Here is a 13,346-nt window from a genome sequence, read left to right on the forward strand (position 1 = left end):
CAACTTACCATATCAAATGATAAAAACAACTTAGTGGTAAGAGTTTTACTGTATATATTCTTACACTATGTATATGTATGTGTACGTGTATGTATATGTATATATTCTGACTTTAACCATTTTTAGAGACAAAGCTAGGTGAGTGTTTCACACCTTTAATCCCAGAACTTGGAAGACAGAAGCAGGAGGAGCTCTGAAAGTTCACAACCAGCCTGGTTACAGAGTGAGTTCTAAGAGACTGTTTCAAAAAAAAACAAAACAAAAATTTTAGAGGCAAGGAAATAATTCCATAGAAGAAAATGTTTATATATATATATTATATATATAAAATATATAATCTTAGCCAGGTACATAGCTGTTAACTTCATGTTAGAGGCTAAGGCAAGAGAGCTCAGGTCTACAGCATGGCCTTCACATAAGAATTTGTCTCAAAAATATTTAAGGCAATGAATATGCATTTTGCTGCTTCACTTACCTGTACAAATATCTTTCAAGTCACCTTAGATAGGACATAAGAATGCCATGACCAACCAGCCATAAGTATTACTTATACTGATGACTTTTTTGTTTGTTGCTTGGTTTTTTGAGACATGATTTCTCCGTTTAACAGTCCTTAATATCCTGGGACCCACTTTCTCACAACAATCTGCCTGTTTCTGCCTCCCGAGTACTGGGATTAAAGGTGTGAAACACCATGCCTGGCTTTGTCTTTAAAAATGGTTAAATGTCTTGCTGACATTTTTTTCTTTAATTAACCATTTATTTTCTGTGGATTGGTGTTTCACCTGTATGTATATCTGTGTGAGGGTGTCAGAGCCCAGCAACTGGAGTTACAGACAGTTGTGAGCTGCCACATGGGTGCTGGGAATTGAACCTACGTCTCTTAAAAGAACATAACTTTGAGCTATCTCTCCAGCTCTGTTATTTATTTTTTTATTGAAAATAACATGTTATATGTGACAGATTTCACTCTAGCAAATCAGTGGATTGTACAATCATCCCACTATCTTATAGAACATTTTATCAACAATAGAAAACTGTCTATACAAAGCAGACAACATCTCCCATTCCCTGCCCCCCGACCTCCCCAACCCCCCCATCAATCACCCATCTGCTTTTCATCCCATGGCCCTGAAGGCCACACCATGTGAAGGATACCTGCAGTCTTTTGTACTTGACTTCTCTCCCTACTCCGGTGTTTTCAGGGTTCATCACGACCCATTATTTTTTATAGTAAAGTACATTTCACAATTTGCTTACCCATTTGTCTGCTGACAGACATTGGCCATTTCGACTAATCCTAACAATACTTGCACTGAATATACTTTTAATTCTCCTGGATATAAGAAAGAGAATTACTGACTTGCATGGTCTGTAAGGGATGAATAATGTGAAATGGGGACGGTTTTCTTCATTTCTTTGAGACAGTGTCTTACCTTAAGCACCTGGCTCACCTGGAACCTCACGATATAGGTCAGGCCGGCCTTAAATCTGCCAATGTTCTTGCCTCTGCTCCCATGTGATAAGTGTACGCCCTCAAAGCTGACCTTTACTTCTTAAAGTAACTACAAAACTTGGTACTTTAAAAACAAAACAACCAAACTATAGCAATCTGGGGCTGAAAGATGGCACAGTGGTTAAGAGCATTGGCTGCTCTCTCAGAAGACCTGGGTTCATGGCCGCTCATAACCGAATATGGCCCCAGTCCTAAGGAATCTGATGCCCTCCCTCTTCTGGCCTCCATGGTGCACAGACACACACACAGGCAGCTCACCCAAACACATAATCATAAACACAGGGGGAAATTTTCATTCTAAGGACTATGAACAGACATCTCACTGTGGTTCTGATCCGCTACTGACCAATGCTGTGTTTTTAATTGGTCATTTGTTCATTTCTGTGGAAGAACATTTATTTAATCTGTTGACCACTTAAGCTGGTATTCTGATCATTTTACTGCCGAATTATGAGTTCTTTATGTTTTGGAAACTGTCTATTTGTCAAATGGAACATTCTTCTCATTATTTATCTTTCTAGTATCTTATTTGAGAAAAGTTTTCAGTTTGATAAAACTCAAGTATGTCTTCTTTTGTTGTTACTATTGTACTGGCTAATCCAAGAAGAGAGAAACACACCAATGTTTGCTTTTGAGAGAACTATAGTCTGAGCCCTTACATTTAGGTGGAGCATTCAGTCTTTACTATGGTAAGCAGTAAGGCCCAAGTTAATTTACTAAACCTGTAGATCTACTGGTGCCCAACAGTATTAAAAGATTTCTTTTTCAGCTGAGCGATCTGAGAATCCAAAATTCTGATTACAATCTACCATGTTGACTTCTGCTCTCTCAGTTCCATTTCACTAATCTATGTCTCACCTGACCCAACATCACCCCACCTCAACCTCAATATATTATATTATACAGACAGTAAATATCTGTATGAAAATTGGAATTAAGAAAATTAGTCTTCAACATTTAAAGAATATATTCCTCTTTTTCTATTTCGCTATGAAGAACAGGCAGGTAGAATTATGACGGATCCCTAGTGATTATGGACCAGTGTCGAGTATTTTCACCTTCACCGCGCTGAGTCTTCCACCCACAAACCTGGGATGTCTTCCCGTTCACTGGCATCTTTCTTTTGTTTCAGCAATGCTTCATCATTTGCAGACACATCCTACCCTTTCACAGCTTTACTCACAGGTCACCGATCTGTGCTGGCACAGCGCAAAGACGTGTTTCTTCAGTTTCAATGGCTCACGTAAGCAAACAGAGATACAAAAGAACTTGAGCGTGGTAATGAAATCCCAGCATCTGAAGCAGCTGAGGCAGGAGGATCAATAATTCAAGGTCAGCCTGGACTACACAGCTGTGCCTCAAACAAAGAAAACACATATAGATTTTACAGTATTGACACTTTGGTAATGTAAACCTCTGTCATTATTAGTCATAATAGTTTCAGGGATGTTTACTTCTGTGTATATAAATATTGTTGAAATTTTCTTGTGGGGACATTTATTTCTACATATATATGTTGAAGACTGTCTATATAGATACAAAATAAAAAATCTAAAAGCATCTGGCTTTACTTCTTCCTCTTCAAATTGAGTATTTTGTTATTTCTTCTCTTGACCAACTGCCTGGCTAGAACAGCGAGTACAGGCGGAACTCTGATGAGGGCGGGCTTCATCAGGACACCTCTGCCTAAGGAGAGGAGCTTCATGTCCAGTCCCAGTTTACTGAATATTAAATTACATAGACTACTACATTTTTAAAAAATGTCTTCTAGCTGGGTGTGTGGTGGTACCCACCTCTAATCCAGCACCCAAAGAGCAGAGTCGGGAACAGGGGCAATAATTGTCAATTAAGAGGCCAGTCTGGTCTACATAATGAATTCCAGACCAGCCAAAGCTACACAATGAGACCTTGCCTCAGACAAAAACAAAACACTTATTTTTTATTTATTTATACAAAGATTTGGTTGCCCTCCTCCCATCGTTTCATTTTATAAACATCTTATTACTTTTTTTTTTTTTTTTTTTGGAGGTTGGCTATGTTGTTTTCCAGCCACAGCAGACCCTACATCCTCAGACAAACAACACTTCAGGGCGGGCAATCTATCTCCTGTCTTGCTGGCCTTGACTGACTAGCGTTTTGTCGAGATTTTAACGCATAAGCACTACAAACTTAAATGTTCCTTTCTTGTTATCTCTTTGTCTCGCTGTATGGCAGAATGACAGCAAGTGTTAACCTAGAAAGCTGTTTCCCAGCTTTAAAGAATTAAACATTCAGTAGACGTCCATCACTGAACACGCCTGGGTGTGTACATTCAGTGTTAAGTCTGCATCCTTATGTTCTAGTGCATTAGACTTCAGTGAAGGAGTGCCGGGGATTTAACCCTGGGGACACGTGCATGAGCAGCAGGTGAGCCACTGAGCCGACTACCCCATTCCTCATTCAACTGTTCGTTCAAATACTGGAGCTTTCAGCTACTGTTACTAAATTATCGATCCGTCCCTTTACTTCTTTAGGCTTTTGTCCTGTGTATTTTGTAATTAGCGCTTTATCTACATATATTAATCGCTTTTCTGTTGCTATGAGAAACACCATGACTGACCAAGGGCACCCTACAAAGAAAAGACTTGACTCTGTCTTAGGGGTCCATCATGGTCAGGAGTCACGGCAGCAAGCAGCAGGCATGGGGAGGCACTGAGGCAGCACCAGGGAGCCAAGAACTCAATCTGCAAATACAAACAGGAGGCAAAGATCACACAGAATGGATAAAAAGCTTCAAACTCTCGAAAGCTGCCTCTGGGACAGACTTCCTCCAGCCAGGCTACAGCCCCTAACTCTCCTGGAGCAGCAGCAACTGGGAATGTACCAAACATCACCTGCGCATGCATAGCATATGTTCTGATCCATCATCATCATAAGCTGCACCTTCCACACTAGCAATACGTCACCTCAAAGTCTATTTTCTTGGCTCTTACTTTAGCTGCTGTGACCCCTTTCAGTTACTGCTTGTAAGATTTCCTCCAGCCTTCTGCTTTCAGCATATTTTCGTCTTTAAACAGGAGTCTCTTCTAGGTGGTGTATAATTAGCTGACTATTTCCTTCCATTTTGGCCTTCCCAGCCTTTTCACTGGAAAACAAGCCACTTTCACTTCATATAATTAGATACTATTTACATAACATTCTGTCATTCCCCATGTATGATGGTTTAAATGAGACATGTCCCTCATGTTCTCTCAGATTTGAGCACCCAGTCGCTTCCCTGTTGGTGGCACTGTGGGGAGGTCACAGAACTTTAGAGGACGGAACCTTGCTGGAGAACGCGCACCACTGGGGTGGGCTCTGGAGGTTAGGTCCGCGCCCGCTTCAGCTCTGTGTCTTCTGTGTGCACTTTCTTGGCCAGCTCCTTGCTCCATGCCTCACCACCACGGACTCACCCTCCAGAACCACAAGCCAACGGGAACCCTCTCATCCATAAGTTGTTTGGTCCTGGTGTTTATCATAGCAACAGAAAGAAGAAACGAACCACGTGTCAGATGTCCCTTTTGTCCTTCAATTTTTCCAAAAGTAATGTTTGTATTAAGTGGAATTGCTTCAATTTTTTTTCTGTCTCTCTCCCTTTTTTCACTCTAAAATAATGTAAAGCAACAACACACAAAACTGACAGTAAAGCTCGGGGTGTGAGTGGTAGCTCCCTGTACTCCAGAAGCAAGACCAGCCCATCTACAGAGTGAGCTCCAGACACCAGGGGTACACAGGAAAACCTGTATTGGAAAATAAATAAACACAAAGGAAAGAAGAAACTCATGGGCCTGGAGAGATGGCTCAGCGGTTAAGAACACCAACTGCTTTTCCAGAGGTCCTGAGTTCGATTCCCAACAACCACATGGTGGCTCACAACCATCTGTAATGGGATCTGATGCCCTCTTCTGGTGTGTCTGAAGACAGCTACATACTTATAGTTAATAAATAAATAAATCTTAAAAAAGAAGAAAAAGAAAAAGAAAGAAACTCATGTTTTTTGTTTGCCATAAAATACTCTACAAAAGGAATTTAACCCCTAGCTTCCTCTGCTGGTTTTATGTATCATGTTCTTTGGGGGTGGTTTTGACATCTTTTGGTATTTTGGTATTATCCTGAGGAACCACTAATGTTTGGATTTATCTTTTGGTAATATCCTAAGGATGGGCACGGACGTCTGAATTTATAGCATGCTAGTTCAGGTAAATATCAACTTTATTTCCACCCCAAGCTTTCCCGCCATACGACACTGTCAGTAATGCTGCCATGGCCGTGGACTGTACTTCATACAACATGACTGCTTTACCGCTGTCTCCTACACCAGATTAAAAGGTACATATATGAGATATGTGTAAATTGTTTACTTAACTAGGAGCCTTCACTGGTGATTCACTTCTTCAGACTGACCAACATAGGTGCCAGTGTTACTTCACACTTCTGCAGGGTTCGTTGTTACAAGCTGGTAGTCGCTCACTAAGGTGTGTTTCTGGAATTACAATCCCCGACTGACAGCTTCCCTTCAGTATTCTGAGTGCATCCTTCCCCAGTGCTTTTGGCCTGTGCGTTTTCTAAGTGGCTAATCTCGGTGAAGAGCCCTGATGTCCATGACTTGTTTTGTTCTTGCTACTTTCAAAACTGCCCTTGATTAGAACCATTTGATCATGATGTCCATGCTTCCTCCCTATTGGCTCTTCCTCTTCCTAAGATCAGAACAAACATTTCTACTGGGCATCTCTCATGCTGTTGACTCGTTCCCAGTCAGCTCGAACCATGCTGTCTGCAGTCTGATCTGGTGTCAGTTGCTGCAGTTCTGAACGCCAGAATTTCTACTTGGTCCTGGTAGAACGGGTTCTATTTCTTTACTAATACTATGTGCTTCGTGAGTTGCTTAGCCTCCCTTAATCTTTATAGACATCTTCTTTGGTGAGTATGTTTAGAACAGCTTGCTAAACTTGTCTGCTGAGCTTAACACTGCTTCCTCAGAGCAGCCTTCATATTGTAGCTTGTGAGGTACATTCTCTTCTTGCTTTGTATGTCTTATAATATTTAATACAAAACTGAGCATTTAAAAATATATCGTGGCAGAAGGCAGCATGGCACACACCCATACAGCACGGCAGCCAGGTGGAGGCAGTGCGCAGCCAGCGTTCAGGAAACAAAGCAGGATTTAAGTTGCCCACGTTGGCCTCGAACTTGTGATCTTTATGCCTCAGCCTCCTAGACAGTGGGGACTGTAGGCATGAGCCACCACGTCTGGCTTACTTCCTAGTATTTTTGTGGAGATTTAGTTTCTACATCTGTTTTACTTAGTCTTATTCAAATAATGACTAAGATGGCTAAAATAGTATTATTTTTTTAAAAATAAAACTGTTGCTCTGACTTGTCAATTTCTTGGTTACTTACAATTAAACTTGTGAATGATATCAATTATTCCACTGGAAGGATGAACTGCAAATATTTCCTGCAGGCATTATTTACAAAGAAATTAATATAGCCACATTTATATAAACTATTATCAGAAAACCTTGTCCCACACAAATGGAGAACAACTTGGATAAGCCTGGTTGTTGTAATGTGGGCGTATGAGCTGCGCTGTTAAGAGCTAAATCCTATTAAAATCAATTTCTAAACCACATAATCCTTTAATCCAATTCTTTCTGATTAACTTGATAGCTGAAATCCTATGAAAATCTTCATTGTAAAAGGCACATTAACATTTGGGGTTAGAAGTTAGAGCTTAGTAGAGTTACTAAAATTGAGTGCTGAGGAGACTTCTGGTATCTGCACTAACAATGTAAGTTCTTACATCTGTGGACACTGCAGTTTTCACTGAACAAATTCAGGAACAGTTCACTGCATATGCTACAAGGTGGAGGAAGCCAGGCACTAGCCAGAGCACAATCTAACCCAGAAGCATTAAAACAAGTGTCGGGTTTTCTAGCTACTTTCCTGGTCCAGCAAGCACGGCACTCCTTCCCAGTCCAGTCACACTGTGAAGCTAAGCTGTCCTCAGCTCACGCTCTCCAGTTTTATATCTAACATTTCTCTTTGCTGTCTTCAAACACACTAATCTGTTCCCTGGCAGAAACCAATCAGCTATGAATCCAATCCAGTGTAACTGTCATGTCAGACAGTTTTCCTGTCAAGAAATGTGACCACTGTAGTGCTCTGCCCATTGGCTCTATCCCTGTTCTGACTGACGCTGTTCTGTGCAGCCTATATCACACTTTCCTTGTCTGCACACCCGGTGAAACTAGCCTGCATTCCACGCAAGCATCTTTTCCTAGGTGAGTTTAGATTTCTGGGAGTTCTCCTAGCTTGTTTCAGGACATGCTAGGTTACCTGGCAATAGTTGGCTGCTTTTAGTCTTGAGTCTCATGCTGTATAAGTGACGTTTAGAAGTGATGCTGGCCAGGGTCACCTGCCCAAGGAAACACCTGGTGCAGTCCCACGAGAATCAACGTGGCAAATCTCAAATCCTCACTAAACACCTACAGTTCCTAAACAGAGCGAGGAATGGGGCATGAGGAAAAGAAGCGCTGCGGTGACAACCTCTGCACAGCTGCTGGCTGGTGCTGCTCTTTAGATTGTTTGTTTTGGTTTGACTTTGTTTGTTTGTTTGTTTGTTTTGAGGCAGGGTTTATTTGTGTAGCCCTGGCTACCCAGGCACTATCTCTGTAGACCAGGCTGGCCTTGAATTCAGAGATCCGCCTGCCTCGGCCTCCTGAGAGACAAAGATTTTCACAGAGATGGAAGGAGAACTCTTTGAGACAGCCATTCTCAGCAAATTCAGTTTGGGTAAACATGTCTACTCACAGATTCTTTGTCGCCACTAAGAACGAAGTGCTTAGCTAAATCAGGCACTACAAAGTTAGCGATTTCAACTGAAAGTTCTAACATCAGAGGCACCTCAGTGAACACAGACACTCACAGCAGCAGGAGACCAAAGTGGCTGCCAGGAAGCTAGGGCTGCTAACCTTCCACTCTCAACAAGAAAAGGTCACCTGCCCAAGACTCCGCTGTGTGGTGTGCCTAAGGTCCTGCAGAGCCTCACAGACCTGTTTCTTCCCCAGGCTCAGCACCCTCAAGTGACTGCTTCAAGACCAGCATGGCTGAATCCTCCAGCAGTTCCTAACCTCACCTGCCCTGACTCAGTCTAATCTCTGTGATCTATTCAAATTCTCACATTTTTTCTAGGACACAAATCTGGTCCTCAGACCCTCAGACTGGTCTGCTCTTTTCTGCCTGCAGTGTCAAGTGGCCTTGCCACTGTTTCTCTAGGGCGGCATTTGCTTGCTTAGCTGGCTTGTTTCTTTTTGTTTACGCTCTATGCTTCTTAGCCATGGTCAAAGAAGATCTTCTGTTCTGTGGTCTCCACAATATGGTCATAGATAGGTGTTCCCTTGGGCAGGTGGCCCTGACTGTGCTGTAATTCCAGCATTCTGAAGCCTGAGGCAAGGGAATTGTTAGCTTGAAGCCAGCTTCCTCTATAGAGAGAGAACTTGTCCTCAAAAGACAACATGCACACACACAGATGCACACATGCATGCACACATATTTGAGCTAGACTGCCTTAATCATAATCCAACTCTGCTCAGGCTACTTCTAATGTACCCAGTAGCCCCAGTTTTCTCAAAGTCTCAGTCATATACTATGTCTGAGTTTTAAAAAGATACACTAGTAAAGTTTTCCCTAAACAAAATATGCTAAATAGAAAAATATGGGGAAAGTTCTATTTTCCTAAACAGTTAAATGTTATATTTTTATAATATGTTTTTAAAAATTTTGAAGTGTTCTAATTTTATATTTCTATAAATACATAATTAATACCAAGCTTTGAGGGTTCTATTTTAAACATGAAGAAGGGCAAGTAAGATGGCTAAATGGGTCAAAGGTGCTTGCTATCAAGCTCGAAGACTGAGTCAGACTCCTGGGACCCATATGGTAACAAGAGAGAACCAACTGCTCTAAGTTGTCCTCTGACCTCCACTCAGGAAGAAAGTCACTGGTATATTCATAAGGCAACCTGACAGCCTGGCAAGCTCTTGTATAGGTAAGAGATTTCCTCATAGACTGGAGGTGTCTAAGAGCACACTGCTCCTTCTCAGACCTCTCGGCTCCCTGACTGTCACACGCCTGTGCTGTCCATACTCCGCTTCCCCTCCTTACTTCTCAAATGCTTTTGGTGGCAGAGCTGTGACCACTCAAGGCTGGCCTGAGTCTCTGTAGTAGAGTCGTGAGGAGAGCAGGGTCTTTCTGTTAGGCCACAGACAGCTGAGCACGCGGCAGTGAAGCAGGCTGAGCAGGAAGCCTGCCTTCTCACAAGAGAAGGACGAATCCCAGGCACCTAGAGATGCAAAGTCTCCCGTTACCAAATTAAAGATGCTCAAGTTATAATGTAAACTTACGTATCTCTTCCACAACCTGTGGGTCACACTCTCTGTATTTTTCCACTTCTGCCTTAAGTTGTTTCCTTTGGTCTTGAAATGAAGAAAGTTCTTTTGCAAGCATGGCGCGTTCTTCCTGGATGTAAAGGATTTCATGTATGATTAGGCCAAATAAAATCTTATGTGTAATGAAGTAATACATTTCGAAAGTTCATGTTTTTGACATGCTACATTTATATACTCAGTTCTTGGTGTCCATGGGTTCTGCATCTGAATGTTCAATCATCACAGATCAAAACTACTTAAAAACGAAAACCACCTGAACTAAACACGGACAAAAGTTTCTCTCAATGTACTAAACATGTACAAAGTTCACCCTCTGAACATAACAAATGTTTACAGAGCATTTCTGTTGTAATAGGAATTATATGTAATCTAGAGATTATTTAAAAGATATGATAATTATAAAAGCTATATGCAACTATTATGCCATCTTATAGACATATATTACATTTATATCTAAATATACATTTTACATAAATGTATTATAAAGATATATATGTTTATTTATTTGACATTTTAATCTGTGCATTATTTGTATGGATGTCAGAACAACTTGTAGCCAGGTCTCTCCTCCCACCCTGAGGGTCCTAGGGCTTGACTCAGGCTCTCGGGCTTGGCAACAAGCTCCTTTACCTGGTGAGCCCTCACTGGCCCAACTCATTTCAAATAAGGGACTTGAACATCTAGATTTTAGTATCTTACAAGGTCTAGTAGCCAATCCCGCTGTGGAAACTGAGGTACGATTGTACTCACACATACGTGCAGTGTAATAAGCCTAATTCTCATCCTTTTCTGAAATCTCAGGTGCTTTTTATAGATATTGAATAAATAAATAAAAACAAAATGTTGAATGCAATAATTGTAGCAGGAGAGACCAGATGGTTAACCAGATGGACTCAAAGGATGGCGACGCTACCGTCCGTTAGGAGGACGCTCTCACCACTGTCTGGGTAGGTTCATGGCCTGTGCCTACACATGGAAGTCACAGTTTCTGCAACATCAATCATTAAGCAATTATCCTTTAAACACAGTTTTTAAAAAGTTCTGGAGTTTTTTCAATTTTAAGTGATTAACCTTTATAAATATTTAAAGGGATCAGAAATGGCCTCCTGCCATGTTTCTTTCAAGGTGAATAAATAAGGCTTCTAAACAGCAAGAGGCAACAGGCAGCCCCTTTGACATTTTAGGCAGAGTCTTCATCAGCTCGGAGATGCCACAGTGCTACAAATGTGTGACTAGCATTTGTAAACTCTGAAGAACAAATTCACACCAAATCAAATTCTGGTAAAGATGCTCAGATAAACTCAAGACAGAAAGCAAAGTTCAAGTGGCCCGGATGGAGCTGGCCTGAGGCTCCCTGCTGCAGCCCCACACTTTCTACTTGGACTCTAGTTTTGGCTTTGCTGTTGTTCTTGCTGTGTAGACAGTAACATGCTCTAGCGCAGCCCAGCCTGCATGATAAGAACATCCTAGCTCTGCACACTCCAGTACAGGGTCATTAGACACACGTGTGTCATTATGGTAGCTATGACCGAGAAACTGAACTGTATATGACTTAATGGGTGAATATAACCAGTAAATGTCGCACTGACACAGCTCAGGGAAATTTAAGGCTAAGTAGGATGTAACTGAATGGTCTTTCCTTGCTACCTAAGCCCAGATTAGCCATGCTTTGACAAAAGAAAGAGGAAAAGGAAGGCCAGTGAAGAGAGGCAGAGGGAGAAACTCCACATGAGCGCAGTGACAACTCTGTAGGCACTTGGATGTGAAGACGGCTTGACAGCACAGAAACCTCCGGCAGGTATTTAATAGCTTCGTACTTCTAGTGCCTCAAATACAGGAGTAGAGACAGGAATAGCGGTCACCTCTTACACTGCTGGCAAACAGTGTACTTAGAAAGTGCCCGACAGTGCCCCCGGTGCAGGCTTCTTCAGCAGCATTGCCGAGACTGATCCCTAGCAGACAGGGTGAGTACTGGTGTAGAAATTATTTAAACCCTGCCCTGCCTTTGGTTATTGAGTTCTCAGATAAAAAACACAAACAGCTTATATATTTTTAGCAAGCTTTAAGCAGCACAAAAGCTGGGTAGATACCTAGTCTCCATGTTATCAGAATCTACTTTCCTATCGATAACCCTGAATTATTACATACTATTGCTGTATTTCATCTGGGCTGCTGTTAATGTTAACTCCAATTGGCTAGCCGGCAGGGTCACATTTTTATGGCCCTTTGTTTCTTTTGTTTTGTTTCTTCCTGCTACCATTATTATTTTTTTTTTTTTAACTAGAATAACATTATTCCAGGCTGGTCTTGAATTTACTATACAGCTGAGGATGACCTTAAACTTTGGACTTACAGGCAAGTACTACCCCAGGTTTACTAGGGCTTAGCCCATGGCTTCGTACACACTAAGCACAAGTTCTACCAACTTTGCTACATCCCCTGTCATTAGTGTGTTTGTTTTGGGCCAGGTTTCACTCCATAGCCCAGGTTAGCCTGGAACTCATTATGTAGTCCAGCCTCAGCCTTCTAAGTGATGTGATTATGTGTATGAACCATACCTGACTTAAAACATTTTTATAGATCCATTGTAAAAATAAAGAGGAAGCTAGAAAGTAACCTGATCCTGAAATACAAAATCTCTGGTAGCACATTAAAGCATGTATTACACTTTTAACAGTGAAACAGGTTGGGCTAGGAACATACATTATATACAATCATAATATAAATATATGTGTTTTCTGATGGTTTTAGGCAACCCCTGTGAAAGGGCCATTGACTCCTAAAGGTTAGGAACCAGTGTACTAGAGGGAAAACTTCAACCTGATAAAGCTAGCCACACCCAAGACAACACAAGAAATAAATATCAGACCAGCAATCAAAACAAATAAGCAAAAACCCTCAACCACAGTAAACAGGAGTAACAGGAATCAACAACCAAACACTGTTCATCATCAATAACTCTTCATCATTAATAGTCTCAATTTCCCAATAAAAAGGCATAATTTAACAGAATGGATTCATTCATAACAAACAGGCTTCATCCTTCAGCTGCATCCAAGAAACACATCAACATCAAGAACAGAATTAACTTCAGGGAAAAATGATGGAAAAAGATATCTCAAGCAAATGGACCTAAAAAGCGAGCCAGTACAGCTATTTTATTATGTGACAGAAACTAGTCAGAAGAGATAGGGAAAGACATACTAAAAGGAAAACTCTACAAAGAAGATACTGCAATTCTTAACATCTAGGCAGCAAACACAAGGGTACCCAAGTTCATAAAGGAAACTCTATTACAGCTTAAATCACATATTGACCCTCACACAGTGATAATGTACATGGCTCCTTTAGATACAGATACA

General features: G+C 41.3%; 1 protein-coding gene across 2 annotated transcripts in view; it reads right to left on the bottom strand.

The window, feature by feature from the left end:
- Positions 1-13,346, bottom strand: part of MND1 (meiotic nuclear divisions 1) — a 67,554-nt gene that overhangs the window by 5,750 nt on the left and 48,458 nt on the right. The window contains exons 6-7 of one of the 2 annotated variants that reach the window (XR_013975029.1): positions 9,940-10,054; positions 2,606-2,821 (exon numbers count right to left, since the gene is read on the bottom strand). Coding sequence is in view for 1 of the 2 variants with exons in the window: in XM_080916344.1 (XP_080772470.1) it covers positions 9,940-10,054 (115 nt within the window). In the remaining variant the exon portion in view is untranslated. The remainder of the gene's footprint in view (positions 1-2,605; positions 2,822-9,939; positions 10,055-13,346) is intronic. The other variant, XM_080916344.1, reaches the window with a different exon arrangement.

This window comes from Micromys minutus (genome assembly GCF_963924665.1).
Source record: "Micromys minutus genome assembly, chromosome: 4".
NCBI lineage: Eukaryota > Metazoa > Chordata > Mammalia > Rodentia > Muridae > Micromys > Micromys minutus.